Source organism: Pleurodeles waltl, chromosome 11 (assembly GCF_031143425.1).
Source record: "Pleurodeles waltl isolate 20211129_DDA chromosome 11, aPleWal1.hap1.20221129, whole genome shotgun sequence".
Lineage (NCBI taxonomy): Eukaryota > Metazoa > Chordata > Amphibia > Caudata > Salamandridae > Pleurodeles > Pleurodeles waltl.
In genome coordinates, this window is record NC_090450.1 from 821,324,294 (window position 1) to 821,341,324 (window position 17,031).

General features: G+C 48.6%; 1 protein-coding gene across 1 annotated transcript in view; it reads left to right on the top strand.

Annotated features, from left to right (window-relative positions):
• Nucleotides 1-203: 203 nt before the first annotated feature.
• The window catches only part of LOC138266175 (telomerase protein component 1-like), a 72,547-nt gene continuing 55,719 nt past the window's right edge, over nucleotides 204-17,031 (top strand). The window contains exons 1-2 of the mRNA XM_069214648.1: nucleotides 204-1,173; nucleotides 5,383-5,556. Coding sequence (XP_069070749.1) covers nucleotides 1,066-1,173; nucleotides 5,383-5,556 — 282 coding nt within the window. The 5' untranslated portion in view covers nucleotides 204-1,065. The remainder of the gene's footprint in view (nucleotides 1,174-5,382; nucleotides 5,557-17,031) is intronic.

Sequence of the window (17,031 nt, forward strand, 5' to 3'; positions counted from 1 at the left end):
CGGTTAGGAGTTTACAAAGCTCAGACAAACGCGAGACCTGTTGCATTGCAAATGCTTGTTTTGTCTGGGCGTTTCTTTGTATTGTTGGAGTACACAGTCGCGTGCTGGTGGCACTTGCGCGAGGAGGAGAATCTCTGAAGGGCTTCGGGCTCTCCAGACACACCTGGTCTCACATTTCTCTTCCGGGTTTGCAGTTACCGGTGTCACGTCGTCTCTATGGGAACCTCTGTAGCTGGACTCCCCGTGCTGCTTGCCGACTTTTTCCCCTCACTGCAGACCGTTCCTCCTCGCAGCAGCCAGTTTACCGTGGCTGGAGACAGCTGTTTTTCACACGCGTGCTCACTCTTGCACCTGCACGCCGCCTGTGCTTACTGCGCACGTGGTCAAAGGCTGTTTCCCCTCCCACACGGATTTTTCTCCGTACACTTACAGGAACCAACTAACTTTATATCCCGACTCGCTGCAGTCCGCCTAGCACTTCCTAATACGGCCTGGTCAGCCCCCAGGGTATCGTCTGACCACCTCTCTCTCATTTCGTCATCATAGCCTACCTAGCTTCCAGGCGCATTCTTTTCTTTTCAGACTCCCCAGCGCTTAAGCTGTGTCTCGGCACACGATTAAACTCTCCTAGTGTCCACGTAGTAGCGAGCGAGAATTTCCTGGTCTCCCCTCCCCCTCAGTACAAACTAAGAAGCCCTAGCCTGCCTTTCCCCAGTACAGTCTGTCCTTCTTCACTTCACACTAAGGAACTAATTATTGTAGTCTGTCTTTCCTCAGGACAGTCTACACAGTTCACAGTCCATAGTTACTGCCCACATGCAATGGTTTGAATCCTGCAATGCATTGTGGATTGTTGTCTTCTGGTGCCTCACCTCCACAAACTTTCTCACCTGACCCACTACTGTCTACTCATCCCCAGCAGCTATTTGTACACTGTCACACAGAGCTCGTTGCTTCCCGCACAGTCTTAATATATTGTCTTTAGTCTCTTCTCTATCTGGAGACAACACTCTCAGAACTGACTTGGGACATTTTCTTTGCCCGGTTAATCCCCCGCTCTCTTCCATGGGTTTCATGACTTCTCGGCCTGCCAGAGATGCCCCGGTCAGCAATCTGGCCCGGCCAGAAAAGGAAAGACCCAAAGCTGATGGGAAATCAAGCTGCTGTGGGCAGGTAAGTAACCTGGGAGTGGGTACTATGTCTGGTATTGTGGAACAGGGAACCTTATGACTAGAAATAACTTCCTACATTTGTTGGAAGAGGCAAAGGCTGTGCAATAGATTTTATTTTACTTTAGGCGTATTTGGTTTGTAAACTAGTTGGCGACATTCGCCCCCTTCCAATGTAGTGACCATAATCCCATCATTGTTAGTTTTTCTTTTTCTTCGCAAACCGGCCCCAAGTGTAGGAATAGGCCCCCTTTACAATCTTCCGTCAAGAAGGGGGATTGTATGAAATGGGAAAGTATAGAACCAAAAACATTTTTTAAAGATCTGATTACTGATACATGTGAGGACATAATGTGCTGCCTTTATGCTGATATCGACCCAGTTAAAATTCGAGACAGCTTTGTAGCAGTCTGTGGAATGGTCTTGTGTATGCTAATGAGTGATAAAACATTTAAGGAACAACAAACTCACTCATGGTTTAACCCAGATTGTACTGCCGCTGTTATAAAGGCCACCAACACAATCCTTCCCAATATAATTGCTATCAGGAAAGCAAAAAATGAATATAATTGTGTCTTAGATATTAAAAAGTAGGAAGCCAGAACGAAAGCTTGGTAGGACCTGGAAGCAGCAGTTCAGTTAAGAGATTGCAGAGCTTTCTGGGCGATTGTAAATCAACCCTTCTTTTCAGAACACCCAACTACAGTCATAGAATGCCATAGTCCAGCAAATGATTGGATTTCTCATTTCTCCCACTTTTTTCACCTAGGTAACCTGGTGCTAGATCAGCCCTCTTCCTTAGATTGTTCAATGCCCCTCTCATCCACCAACATCCGTTTAGTGACTCCATCAAGGTGGAGATGTCACTAAGTCCATTCTGAGTTCCTCAGCTGAGAAGGCGCCTGGCCCCAGTGGGGTCCTTATTACCTTGTTCAGGCACAATCCCACATTTTGGGCTCCCTTAATAACTAATGTACTTTGAGCTGTCATAAGGGAGGATCCTATTAATTCCTGTAGTGAGTCAATTATAGTGCTTATCTTCAAGAAAGAAGATAGGAACCTCCCAGCCTGTTACTGCTCTATTTCGTTACTGGATTCTTTTGTTAAAATAATAGGGCAAATAATTTTGGGTAAACTGGAAGATTGGGCTGATGCCACATCCTTTTTTCAAAGGTTCACCATGTGTTTCGGCCGGGGCTAGGCACAGTTGAACAAGCGCTTAACTTGTCCCTAATAATAGGGAAATATGTCAAAGCCAGGAGGGGTGCCAAACATGATGGCATTCATGGACCTTGCCTGTGCTTTTAACCTTATTGATAGGGGTGTCATGCTGGCTCTCATTGTACCAATGAGGCTGCTGGATTTGGGCAACAGCATGGCCTGAATTGTGGGGAACTGAGTTCTATCCCACACCATGTGACAGCTGTCGGCCTAATCCATTTCCGGCCAGCTAGCAGCGCCTCACCTAAGCCCAAGAGCAGGGTTGATTTTTGGCAAGCAGACACATGACATTGTGACACCTTAGGGAAACTGTGGTGGATCAGATCTCATTCTTTTTTTTCAGTTAAATTTGTCTCAAATATGCAAAGACAAACAGAAGCAGGAAATGGTTCAATAAAATGTATTGAATAAGCTGCGGCCCTAGATAAAATAACAGTAACTGCAATAATTAGGATGATAAAACATACTAGAAGTAGAATGGTGACAAGAAAAGTGAAACACAAGAAAAGTCCCACCATATTGTTACTATACAAGATGTGCGATTCCTACCTATGTCACTAATGTTCTATGTTGAAGCACAGCAGGATGGACCCTAATTCACCCTTCCGAACCCACCCCATGGAGACATCTTCTCCCATACCTGAATATGGCAGTAGTGGAGTAGCTTGTCTATTGAGATACCATCCCTATATAGGCCAGGGAGCTTGCAGTCTCAGCAAGCAGCTGTAGCGAAGTCAGACAGCATGTGGTAGTAGTCATCTAGCTGGAATCTCCCTCTAATGTGCAGGGGACAGAGAGATGTTTTTATATTAAAACAGCTAGTGGAGAATAGTATTCCTGTGTAAAAATGCATATATTTCTGTGAAATGCTAGATACGCGGTGTACCACTCTGTGCAGGCAATCCTATCTTGCGGCAGCTCTGGAGAAAGCACAGAGTGAAAGTATGTTGTGCTAAGAAATGTAAATGCTTTCCTAAGTGAAAGGACAGCAATATAAAGGAACATAAAACATCACCACAAATGTGATTGTTTCTAAAAGAATAAAATGAAACGTTACTTGGCTGAAGGGCACAGACAGCACACCTAGTTGCTAAAATAACGTGCCCTCACATAACACTAAAAAAGCATCACTACAGGGGGAAAGTGAAAATGTGGGAGTGAATGAATCAGGCAGGAATTGACCTTCCTTCATTGGATCTTCTCAGGACCCTACATTTGGATGCTACAATGAAAATGTGTATACCAAAAAGGTGAACGCACTCAATCAATATGGCTTACAATAAGGGTTAAGCAGGGCTGTATCTTGGCACATTTTTTATTCTTACATTACATCAATGCCTTAAATTCAGGACTAGCTTCACGCGTCAAGGACGTTCCTAAAATCGAGCTTCACCTGGTTCCCTTCCTTCTAAACACAGATGATGCAGTCCTCACAGCCCCTACAGCCAATGGTTTACAGTCCCTGTTAAATTAATTTAATTATTATATCAGGAACCTAAATTTGAAAGTCAATCACGAGAAATCTTTTATATTGACATGTGGCCCAAAAAACTATTCAATTGGGGTTATACCCTTTGTCAAGGTATCTAATTTTAATTACTTGGGTGTTCTGTTCAATGCCAACATGAAATGGGATGGCTAATTACCCAGAGAGCTCAGAAGTTGGTGGCATCTTGCAAAGCAATTTGAGCTTTGCAAAAAAGCTAGGCCACAAGCCAAATAGAGAAGTGACTTTGTTCCACAGAAACAATGCCTCTGAGCTGGGACCTATGGGTTTGGTCTGTGGGGTTATGCTGGTCTGGGTAACTTGCAGTCATTGTAGATTTTTTTTCCTGCAGGCTCTTGGACATTTCCAAACCTATGCCAAGTTTCATTTGACACCTCCAACTTGGCTTGGGCTGTTTGGCGGATCAAATGAGAATGTCTCCATGACTTTTGTGGCTAAAGTTGGGGGCCACACCTGAGACCAGCTTTTCTGGCAAGGTTTTATAGGGCTGTCTTAGTTTAAGTAATCAGATTGCTATTCCTTGGCTTGAATAGGTCAAGCAAACCTTTTGTGATCTTGGGGTGAACACTCTTTTTGATTCACCAGGTTGCACTGGTGCCCATTCCAAGGAGTTGGTGAAGCAAAAGTTTTCTGTTGACAGGGAAAATGCCAGAATAGCAATGTCCCTAGATATGGCATTGGTTCTTTGATATGTGAAAATTTCAACTACAGAAGGGGTGGAACTGTACTTATCGTGGATAGTGAATCCGAGCATAGATTCTATCTACACATTTGAGATTAAGTACAGTCTACTTTTTAGTAGCATTCCCGCTGACAGGCTCTTGGTTCGCCTCCTCTCATGTTGTCCCTGTGATGCAGTTTGTCCCCCATCTACGATGCTCTTTTGCACACTGTACCGCACTTTAAGATAGAATCTGTATGGGCTGCCAGTTAGTAATGATGTACCCTTAACATGTATACATCTAACAATACAGGCCCTTAATAAATGTTTTTGTTGTACAGATCACATTGGAGTAGTTTGCTGTAATGCACTCACATGCCTTTTCTAATAAGCATGTCTTTTAGTCTTTTCTTGTATGATATACTACATTTTGAAATGTGTTTTTTCATTATTGAGTGAGATTTATGTTTTTATTGTGTGCTTTTATGGTCGTGTATCGACCAAATAAAGAATGTACTGACTGACTTAGAATTATATGGCCTATACTAAACAGCGGGGTGGTGGGCCTACATTTCAGCTCTTTCTAGAATATGCCTGACGGAGCGCACTGCTGGGCATACAGAAAATATGTTAGCCAAGCCATATCGCTAAGCTTCGCATAGACTCCGTTTTTCTCTGCCCCACTCTCTTCCCTCACTGTTCAGCAGCTCTCACTCTGCGATGGTACTGCGTTTTCACATCCTTTTCTGTCCCCCAAACGCATTTGAAAGTATCTGCAATGTTTACTCGCTGTTCCCTACTGATGTCCAGGGTTTGTGTCTCAGAGTTTTACCCCAGATGTGGATCACATGTGGAAGATGGTTGACGCCTTTCCTCCAGCGGATCGGTCATCCCGGCATCCCGATACATCACTCCCTGGAGAATGGAAGACGGTCCGAGTCTTTGTGTCTTCCACCTTCGATGATTTCTACTCGGAAAGAGAAGTTTTGGTGAAAAAGGTAATAGGACTTGAGTTCTAAGCTGTAACTACCGATCGAAGGGGTGTTGCCATGGTTACTCCCTTATTGCGTACTAATCCCAACTGTTGACTGGCCTCAACGGTTTTGTGTGAAAGAGCATGAATTAGTGTATGTCTCAATCTATTGTTAAGGTCTTACTAATACCCAGCAAGGTGTAATGCACCCCTCTTTGTTTATCTGTTTCTGTTTCAACTGAGACCATGTCCTGGCCGTCATACCATCAGTGAGGTGTTGTGATGCTCTGTTATCTTCTTGCTATCACTGTGTGTATAGCACTTCATTACTGAGTGTTGTGAAGCTCCTCGGTTCTTCTTGACTCCCAGAATTCCTTCTTGGCCATCACCCCGTCATTGTTTTTTTTGTGACGCTCTCAGCTTCTCATCATCACTCAGTGGCGCGTCATGCTATCTTGCCCATCACTAAGATATCATGAAGCCCCATTACTTTTTTCTTGTCTCAGCTCAAGAGAGTTACCAGAGCCCCACAATCGCCAGGTTTGTGTTACGCTCTGGACAATTTTTCGCTGTAGCCGAGTGCGTGGGATCAAAGTTGGACTCTGCGTTTCCTTGGGATGAAACCTGGATCTAGACGTAATCAAAATTCTGTACGCTATGTATGCCATGCCTCGCCTACCGATGTACCTCCCTCCCACATTGATCTCTACCACTCGGGATCTAACAACAGGGAAGATGGAAACAGGCTACCTGCAAACAACTCTCGGGCAGAGAGCAGGCCGTGCGTTTGTTCTCGATGACAGGCCGAGACCTGCATGAAATGAATTACTCCTACAATCCGTCGAGGGGTTGAGAAGACCGGTTGCACACAGTGACAGACAATAGAGCCTGCATGCTCCACAGCCTGGAACAATTAGGGAACAGAAGAGCAAATGGGACTATAAAACGAATTATGGACCATCTTTGCATGAGGATGAAACAGAGAGCATATAACTTTATTCCACAGTATGGCACAGGGCACGAACATGTTACAAAGACGTCTCACCTTGGGCACTCGGTAGGTGGCGCCGAGAGCAGCCTCACTTGTTACAATAGTGAAACGTTTCACAATGTGAAAAAATCCTCTTTCCAGCCACCTCTATAGATGTCCACGTGTTCTCTATATTCACAAAGTTGACTATGTCCACAAGTGACAAATTGAATATGTGAAAAATCAATTTGCTTACACGGGGGTAACAAAATCTCTCTCAACCTGCTCATCAACGCAAGACGTTTGAGTGCCTCTTCTTTGTTCATTAACTGCATTCTGCCTGTCTTGTTTTAAATATTTAAATTTCAAAAGGAGGGTTTTTAGGGTTTGTTTTAACAGTGTTTTTTTCCGTTCACGTCAAATGATTTACAAGTACAACATCAAGGCTGGAATGCCCCGCAAAAGTGTAGAGTGTAATGGGTGCTTGCTTAGCTGTGGAGGAATACAACACTAAAACTGCGTCACACAATTTTGAGAAACTAAAATACGTTGTTGTGTCTCGTAATGGCCACGAGGAGGCAGGCACGTGCTGTTATTGCTTATGTACATCTTACAGCATGTCCAGCTGGCGGAAAGAAGGGCTATGTGTTTCTGTTCCGAAAGCACAGCGAATGTTTCCTGACAAGGGGTTTCGATGACTCACAATGAAATCATTGATTTTGAAATCTGTCTCTTGTCGATCCTCTCACATTACATCAATTAGTATATTTTTTGGTACTACCATTTCTCACAACAGCAAAGAAATCGAAAAACAAAGGGAATAGTTTACCTGTAGTTCGTAATGTTATAAAAACACAAACTAACAAAATGTCAGCATGGTAAAGACATTAAGGCCCTCATTTAAACTTCGGCGGTAACTACTGCCTACCGCCACGGCGACAGCCGCCAACATACCGTCACCGCGGCTACCAGCCGCCCACCCGCATTATGACCGTCGATGGAATTCTGCCAAAAGGCTGGCGGAATTCCGTCAACTGTCATGGCGGCGGATGCGGTAAGGTGGCGCTGCTGTCAGCAGCAGCACCACGCCAGCAAAACACCACCTACTGTATCATGAGCAATGATACAGCCTGGTGGTGTTTTGCTGGCGGACGCTGCTGCTGACAGCAGCGCCGTGTCCCGCCTCCAGCTGGAAGCTCCCTGCAAGCAGGTGAGTCGGGTTCTCCGACAGAAGAGGGGGTTGGGGGGTGTTGTGTTTGGGGGTGTGTGTGTCTGTTTTTGTATGCATGCATGCAGGAGTGAGTCGCGTTGAATGAGTGTGTGAATGACTGAATGTGAGTGTACTTGTATGTTGTGTGTTGTGAATGCGTGTGTGCGACTAAGTATGTTGGTGTGTTGCGGTGTGTGGGTATGTATGTGTGCATGTGTGGGTGGATGTGGGTATGCGTGTGTGTGTATATGTGTGGGTGTGTAAATGTGGGGGGCATGAGAGGGAGGGTGAGGGCGGGGGAGGGCTCTGGGGAGGGGAAGGGAGGCGGGGAAGACCCCTATCAGTGCCAGGAAAGGAAGTCCCTGGCACTGATAGTGCCTACTGCCATGGTTTTCATGGCGGTACGCTTGCCACGAAAACCATGGTGATAAGTGAGGTCACAATCCCGAGGGTGGATTACCACCCTGGCGGTCGGAGTGGTACACTGGCCGTTTGGCTTGAGCCAAACCACCAATGTCATAATTTGGGGAAAGGTACCGCCAGCCTGTTGGCTGTACCTTTCCCCAAATTACCGCCGACCGCCAGGGTCGTAATGAGGGCCTAAATCTATTAAATGCAGCTAAAGAAAATATGGCAAGTTGTAAACACCATAGTTCCAAATGTAGGATTTTCAGCCATCCATCAACCGGGCTGTGTCAGTCTGCCTATGTCTGCTTGTGTATTGCTTATCACGGTCGGTGTACCTTTTTGTACAGTGATTGTAGAGTTTATCAGTGTGCACATACACCTGTATCTGTGCTGATGTGTGTCCATGGATATCTGCATGTGTCGGTCTGTGTGTGCACGTGTTGCTCTCTGTGCACGCCTATGTGTGCACGTATCTTAACTTGGGTTCTAGTGTGTGTCTACTCTACACTAAAAATAAAGACCCTTTGGGCTTTGTCAATGTGTGCCCATATATTGAACTCTCTTTTGAACACAGTATTCTAAAAGTGCACTTAGGGTTTTGTGCCATTGTAACATGATCTCTCTAAATTTAAGTTATCTTTGGAGCATCCGCTGTAATACATTTTTTTATGTTCTGCTTTGAAGCTAAATGTATTTTACTGAGGTGATAAGTTGACAATGTTTTATGCAAATAATTTTATCGGTCGTCAAACATCTAACCGTGTCCCAGCACTCGCTTTATGTGAGATAAATAGCATTCTGGTCTATTTCAGAAAACGCTTTTGAAATATATGTCTATTAAAAGTAGCCGTGCGTGCACGTGCACCATAAGGAGGTAAGGGGCCTATAGCGAGAATGCTCATATGCTTTGCAAATGTAAAAAATTTGTGTACATGATGTATGGGATTTAGGGGCAGCTAAGAAATATCAACATTTTAATTTAAGTTACACACCTAGGCATGTATAGAGATGTATCGAAGGTGTGATTAGGACATGCAGTGCAAATCAGATTACCACCTGCAAAGTAGAGACGTTTTGCGCATTCACACACCTTTACAAATGCACTGTTTACACTTATTTGACATCTACATTTCTAATCTAGTGATTCAGAAAATATACCAACATTCCTTAATTCTCTCCAGTTTTACAGGACTTATCTTGGAAGAGGTGTTACACGTATTAACAAATAAGTTCATAAACAAACCTAATGCATAAAAATTAAAATAATTCTTCATTCTTAATCAATCAATCAATCAATCAAAGGCATTTGTATAGCGCACTGCTCACCCGGAGGGTCTCAAGGCGCTGGGGGGGGGGGAAACGCTACTGCTCGAACAGCCAGGTCTTGAGTTGCTTCCTGAAGGCGAGATGGTCTTGCGTTGTCCGGAGGTGGATGGGGAGGGAGTTCCATGTCTTGGCTGCCAGGTAGGAGAAGGATCTTCCTCCGGCGGTGGCTCTGCGGATGCGGGGGACGGTGGCGAGAGCGAGGCTGGCGGAGCGGAGCTGGCGGGTGGGCTTGTGGAAGGTCAGGCGGCTGTTGAGGAACTTGGGGCCCAGGTCGTGGAGGGCCTTGTGTGCGTGGGTGAGGAGTCGGAACGTGATTCTTTTGTTGACGGGGAGCCAGTGCAGGTCTCTCAGGTGTTCGGAGATGTGGCTGTGTCGGGGGATGTCCAGGATGAGTCGTGCTGAGGCGTTCTGGATCCGTTGGAGTTTCTTCTGGAGTTTGGCGGCGGTGCCGGCGTAGAGGGCGTTCCCGTAGTCCAGCCGACTGGTGACGAGGGCCTGGGTGACCGTCTTCCTGGTCTCGGTGGGGATCCACCGGAAGATCTTTCGAAGCATGCGTAGGGTGTTGAAGCATGAAGATGAGACGGCGTTGACTTGTCTGGTCATCGAGAGGGAGGAGTCCAGGATGAAGCCTAGGTTGCGAGCGTGGTCCGTTGGCTTGGGGGTGGCTCCCAGGGCGGGGGGCCACCAGGAGTCGTCCCAGGCGGATGGTGATGATCCCAGGATGAGGACCTCCGTCTTGTCTGAGTTCAGTTTCAGGCGGCTGTTCTTCATCCATTCGGCGACGTCTTTCATCCCTTCGTGTAGGCTGGCTCTGGCGGCGTCCGGGTCGCTGGTGAGGGAGAGGATCAGCTGGGTGTCGTCGGCGTAGGTGATGATCTTGAGGTTGTGTTGACGTGCGATGGTTGCGAGGGGGCTCATATAGACGTTGAAGAGGGTGGGGCTGAGCGATGACCCTTGTGGAACTCCGCAGATGACTTCGGTGGCCGCTGACCGGAACGGGGGGAGGCGGACTCTCTGGGTTCTTCCGGCGAGGAATGAGGCGATCCACTCCAGGGCCTTCCCCTGGATGCCGGTGTTGTTCAGGCGCTGTACCAGGGTGCGGTGGCAGACAGTGTCGAACGCTGCGGAGAGGTCCAGGAGGATGAGGGCCGCAGTTTCCCCATTGTCCATTAGGGATCTGATGTCGTCTGTGGCTGCGATGAGGGCGGTCTCCGTGCTGTGGTTGGCTCGGAAGCCGGATTGCGAGTGGTCGAGGGATCCGTTGGTCTCGAGGAAGGCAGCTAGCTGTCTGTTGACGGTCTTCTCGATGACTTTGGCAGGAAACGGGAGGAGCGAGATGGGGCGGTAGTTCTTGAGGTCGGAGGGGTCTGCAGTTGGTTTCTTCAGCAGGGCACTGATCTCGGCGTGTTTCCAGCACTCCGGGAAGGTGGCGGTGTTGAAGGAGGCGTTGACGATGTCACGGAGGTGGGGTGCGATGATGTGGTCAGCCGTGTTGAAGATGTGGTGTGGGCAGGGGTCCGTAGGGGATCCGGAGTGGATGGTGTTCATTGTGCGTGTTGTGTCTTCGGTGCTGACTGGGGTCCAGGTGCGGAGGGTGGCGGTGGGGGGCATCGGTTCGGTGGTGGGGTTTGTGGTTGGTGGGCCGAAGCTGTTGTGAATGTTGGCGATCTTGTTGTGGAAGAAGGCTGCGAGGGAGTCGCAGAGGTCTTGCGAGGGAGTGATGTCATTGTTTCCGGCGTCGGGGTTGGAGAGCTCTTTGACGATGCTGAAGAGTTCCTTGCTGTTGTGGGTGTTGTTGTCCAGTCGTTCCTTGAAGGCTGTCTTCTTTGTGGCGCGGATCATTTGGTGGTGTTTGCGGGTGGCGTGTTTGAGGGCCGTCATGTTGTCTGTGGTCTGGTTGGTGCGCCAGGTGTTCTCCAGGGAGCGGCAGTTCTTCTTGGAGGTGATGAGCTCGTCGGTGAACCAGGAGGCTTTCTTGCTGCTGCGTCTGCTGGGGGGGTTCTTCTTCAGTGGTGCGAGGGCGTCTGCGCAGTTGGTGATCCACTGTGTGAGGTTGTTGGCGGCTTCGTTGGGGTCCGTTGAGCTGGTGGGGGGGTTCTGGCTGAGGAAGGTGGTGAGCTGGTCGCCGGTGATCTTGTTCCAGCTCCTGCGGGGGGTTTGTTGAGGGTGGTGGTGGGTCGTCGTTTTACTGAAGCTGAAGTGGACGCAGCTGTGGTCAGTCCACTGGAGATTGGTGGAGTGGCTGAAGGTGACATATTTGCTGGATGAGAAGACTGGGTCAAGCGTGTGGCCGGCGTGGTGTGTAGGGGTGGTTACCAGTTGCTTGAGTCCGAGGTTGGCCAGGTTGTCCAGTAGAGCAGTGGTGTTGCGGTCCTTGTCGTCCTCCAGGTGGAAGTTGAGGTCCCCCAGGAGGATGTAGTCGGTGGAATTGATGGCGTGGGGGCTGACGAAGTCTGTGATGTCTTCGCTGAACTGTGTGCGTGGTCCCGGTGGTCTGTAGATGAGGGTGCCTCTGAGCGTGGTCTTGGGGTTGGTGTGTATCTGGAAGTGGAGGTGTTCGGCGGAGGTGAAGGTGTCATCAGAGTTGGTCGTGATGCGGATGGTGTTCTTGTGGATGATGGCGATGCCTCCTCCTGTCTGGTTGACGCGGTCCCTCCTGGTGATTTTGTAGCCTTCTGGGACGGCGATGGCGACGTCGGGTGCTGAGGAGGCGTTCATCCAGGTTTCTGTCAGGAAGGCGATGTCTGGTGCTGTTGAGTCGAGGAGGTTCCAGAGTTCGACGGCATGCCTGTGAACGGAGCGGGTGTTGAGCAGGATGCACCTCAGGTGTTTGTTGCTGGGGCTCGGTTTAGTAGGTGCAGTGTTGGGTCGTAGGCTGGTGAAGCGGCAGGTCAGGCAGGTGAAGGGTCCGTGGGTGCGTCTCGGGGTGGCTCGGTAGCAGGCGGTGTTTCGGCCGGCGTTGAGTGCGTGGAGGGTTCTGGCATCGTAGCTGTGCAGGGTGTGCTGGCGAGGGCGAGGACCAGGGGGTCTGGCGCTGGGCGCGGTCCAGGCGCGGACGGGCGCAGACGGGCTTACCTTTGGCGCACCTTCGGCGCTCAGTCGGAGCTCCCGCTGCGCGCGTCCGCTGCGCGGTCGCTCTGGGGGCGTCATAAGTAAGGAGCCGGGAGGGAGGAGCAGCTGGGTGGCGGGAGCGGTCCGGCGAATGGAATCACAGGGGGGCGGGGCCGCAGGGAGGCAGCGGCGGGAAATCCCAGGAGCAGCGAGCGAGCGAAGGAATCTGCAGGCAGGAGGCGGCAAAGGCAGGCAGGAGCGGCAGCAGTGAGTGGGGCGACCAAGCCCTGTGGAGGGCTGAGCGGTCACCCCTTAACAACTATACACTTGTGCATTAAAGGCACTGTATGCATTACCCCAGAGCAGGGTTATAGATTTAGTGGCATGTCACCAATTCATATAGGGGGTCATTCCGACCCTGGCGGTTGACTACTGCCAGGGCCGGGGACCGCGGCTGCACCGCCAACAGGCTGGCGGTGCATCCATGGGCATTCTGACCGCGGCGGTACAGCCGCGGTCAGAAAGGGGAAACCGGCGGTGTCCCGCCGGTTTCCCGCTGCCCTAGGGAATCCTCCATGGCGGCGCTGCAGGCAGCGCTGCCATGGGGATTCCGACCCCCTTACCGCCAGCCTGGTTCTGGCGGTTTTGACCGCCAGAACCTGGCTGGCGGTAACGGGTGTCGTGGGGCCCCCTAACAGGGCCCCACCAAGATTTTCAGTGTCTGCCAAGTAGACACTGAAAATCGCGACAGGTGCAACTGCACCCGTCGCACCCCTTCCACTTCGCCGGCTCCATTCTGAGCCGGCATCCTCATGGAAGGGGGTTTCCCGCTGGGCTGGCGGGCGGCCTTCTGGCGGTCACCCGCCAGCCCAGCAGGAAACTCAGAATTACCGCAGCGGTCTTTTGACCGCGCAGCGGTATTCTGACGGCGGGACTTTGGCGGGCGGCCTCCGCCGCCCGCCAAAGTCAGAATGACCCCCATTATGTCTATACAAATATATCCACCATGAACACGTAGGCATGAGTTGTATAGGAAGAGGCGTGAATACCAAAATTAGTAAGCTATAAGTATGTGTAAATTAAACAGTTTAAAGTTTATAAGTCTAACTGGAGACCCAGGTCAAGCTGTCCCTTTGTTCGAAATGTTTTCATTAGTTTCCCACCCTTGCTTAAAAGTAAGCATAAATACTTTATCAATGGTTGAAAGTCTTCTAGCCCTTCGATGCCTTCCATAGGTGTTTTAGGAGCATATGAATCAATTGATGTGTTAGTTCATGATTATCATAACACAGATGTGTTTGTCTAGTGTTTCAATAAAAGTAATGTCAACCAAGCCATGTCTCTATTTAAGTCTTCCTCTCATTGAATGCCTTTTAGCCCAGAGAAAGTATTAATTGAACCTGGTTCATAAAACCAGTGACACCAAACTCGTCAGTCAGTTTCTAATAGGATTTGTATTTTGGACTAGGCACTGTATACCTGGCTGTCAGAAAGCAAGAAAGAGCTCTGGAAAATGAAGAGGCTGCAAGTGGAGGAGGGTTTCCATCTGCCATGACATCAGAAACAAGACATCTTCTGAGTTGTGAATTGAATTGTCCTGTTTCTGTTACATCTGGAAAATGCGACCTACAAGGCTAAATGCGGAGAGGTCATCGCCTAGTCTACTGGAAATGGCATTTCAATTCCAAAAACACTAAAGAGGGGGTGTAGAGAAAAACTGGGAGATTGCACGACAGCCCGATCTCTATGAAAGACCTGAGAGTCTGGGTCTGGGTCTGTCCGCATGTATGACTGACTGCACCAGATGCTCAAAACGTTTGCACTCGCGAACCTGTGGAAAATCACTCCTTTTCCTTATCTGCATTCATTTATGGTGCTCACCATAGTCTTAACTACCTTGCTCCTTTCAATGTACTATTGAAATGATCCAGGTCCTGTTTAATTGTCTAGTGAGATCTTATTCCGATTGTATACGTAATGTATATTATTTCCAGTTTGTCATATGGTGGACGTACTGGTAGCAAAGGAAATAGAGAGTGAAATTATTGGTGGAAAAGTGAGGATTGATGACAGTTTGTTGAAAAGATCTGCAGTACAAATTCAACCTGGTAAGCGTTAGTCGTGTGACACAGCACTTCTTACCCATTCAACAGACGTCTAATTAGATTTTTTTTTTCTCTTTCTGCTGATGAGTTAGTTAGGCTCTGCTCTCACTGCAAGGTCGGGGGTATTTCAGAGCATCAGAACTTGGGGATACCCCCTATGCAGTGACGTAGACGCTGCTGATCCGTCCTCACAATTTACTCGGCTGGCAGGCTGCCAGCAGGCTGCATTGCGGCCTCCGTGCCCCTGTGCCCCGCAGCCCCGCGGCCTCACTGCTTACTTGGCCTACGACGGCTGTCTCGCGCCCCCTGTGGCCTCTAGCTGGCTTGCGGCCCTCAAGACCTCCAGCTGCCTCACGGTTCCCCAGCCTCAGAACGCACCAGGACGCGCCCTCAGTGAGGTTAGGAGGTTTGGAGACTTGGCAACTGGCAGGAGGCAGTAAGGAATCTTGTCTCACATCACGCCAGCACACCAGGGCACACCAGGGCACAAAAGGGCCTCAAGTCCTCCCCAAGAACAAAAGAGACAGCATTGGGACGAGTAACCGGCCAGAGGGGAGGAGAAAAATCCTCCCAGGTCTGCGACCGTAGCGGTAAGTGTGGTGAGTGCACCTGCCCATACTCCTAGCAGAGCCAGATGTGTTCACATGCACCTGCGAGAAGCTTGTGACTTGTGTCTTGTGGCGGTGTGACTAGTACTTTGTTGAGTGAAAGAAAGCATAAATCGGATTTTGGATACCTTGCTCATGCCCGCCACCTGTGTGTGTGTATCCCCCGTGCGACAAGGCTAGTATTTTAGGAAATCTTTGAGAAGCTCACAGTATGAACCCTATTTGAACCTTAGTTGAAGTCTATTGAAGTCTAATGAAGACTGCTAAGGCCGTGGGGGGTTAAGTTACACAGCGTGTGGAGGCACCGGTAGTGGCATCAGAAGTGGGAGCCAGAGGAAAAATTCCTTAATAAAACACATAAACCATCTACCCCCCAGGAGGAAGATATACAGGATGCCGGCGAGCAAAGTTAAGTCACGTGGAGCGTGTGGCACAAAGAAGGAAGTGAAGGGCTTTTCTAGAATAAAGGCAGTTCCGAATGAGTGTCAGATTCCCGGGGCTACCAGGTATTAGCCAAGAAGGAGGTCATATGCTTCAAACATTGCTACAGGAGAACGCCCTGAGAGACAAAGGGAAAAGATCTTTTGTCACACCACTTGGTGCATCAATTAAATAATTTGTGGTAAAATATTTAAAAAAGACTCCTAATGTGGCACAGGTGATAAAAGGGAAAAATACACTTGATTCCAATCAGAGTGAAATTGAACAGTCCATAACGAATTACTTTCAGACTTCTGATTCCCTACAGATTGAGGATTTATTCCTGGGGGAGTCAGATGAGACTATTGGGGGGAGGCTCTCGTAGGAACCTAGGCAATCCTCATCACCATGTCTCTCATCCCAAGTAAAGGGTAGTTCTATCTTAGAGGAAAGACTCCAGTTTTGTCCTGCATTAGAGAAAGAGGGTTTTGGAGGGGGCAACAGAGTTGCAAGGAAAATGGGTACAACCTCTCCCTCGCCTTCTTCTCCTTAGGGTAGGAAGACCTTTCTTGCCTTAGATACCACTGCTGTACCTGCTGAGTCCTTACTTAATGTAATGTTCCTAATGCAGAAAACCCTACAGGCTATTCTAGAAGTACTGATGGCAAATAATGGATTGGGTAAAGTACATAAAAATCAATTACAACGGATAACGGATGAATTGAAACAAATTAATAGCTGTATGCCGGTACTGGTACGACCTGCACCTGAAAAAAGGGACCAGGAGACAGGTACACCTGATGAAAGCAGAGAAGGAAAGCGAAGAGATGTAACAAAGATAACGGAGTTCCCATCAGTATATGTTTTTAAACAACCAATGCTGGTGATAAAAAGGAGTCGAGAATGGGGAATGAGGGGCTACATACCCTACAAACCCTACTTCAATACCCTAAGAAGTAAACAAAGCAATACTGGGAGACAAAGGCCCACGGAGAGAGGGGGGAGGGCAGTCCGGCATAAGAAACCAAGAATAACCCCAGGACAGGGACTTGAATTGGTTGCCCAAAAAAAGGGGAGGCCCCTAGAGTACCATATATAGAAGACACTCAGTTAGTAAAAGGGAAGAGGTGTCCCCAAAGAAGTGTAATGAAAGATAGTAGGGAAAGTAGGGGAAAAAAGGAAGGGAGTGGCTCTAGAAGGCTGGTAACAAGGGGGAAAAGTGGAGAAGATTATAATTTAGATTGCCAGGAGAAGGGTAACCCCTTACCACCAACAAAGGGCCCCGGAATTAAGAGGAAGATGGAAAATGCAAATAGAAGCGTCGAAACGGCGGAGGAAGCTTAAGCCCTTGAATCGTTTGCACCTTCTAGAAGTTATGGCCCTGTGCCAAAGTTTATGCGAT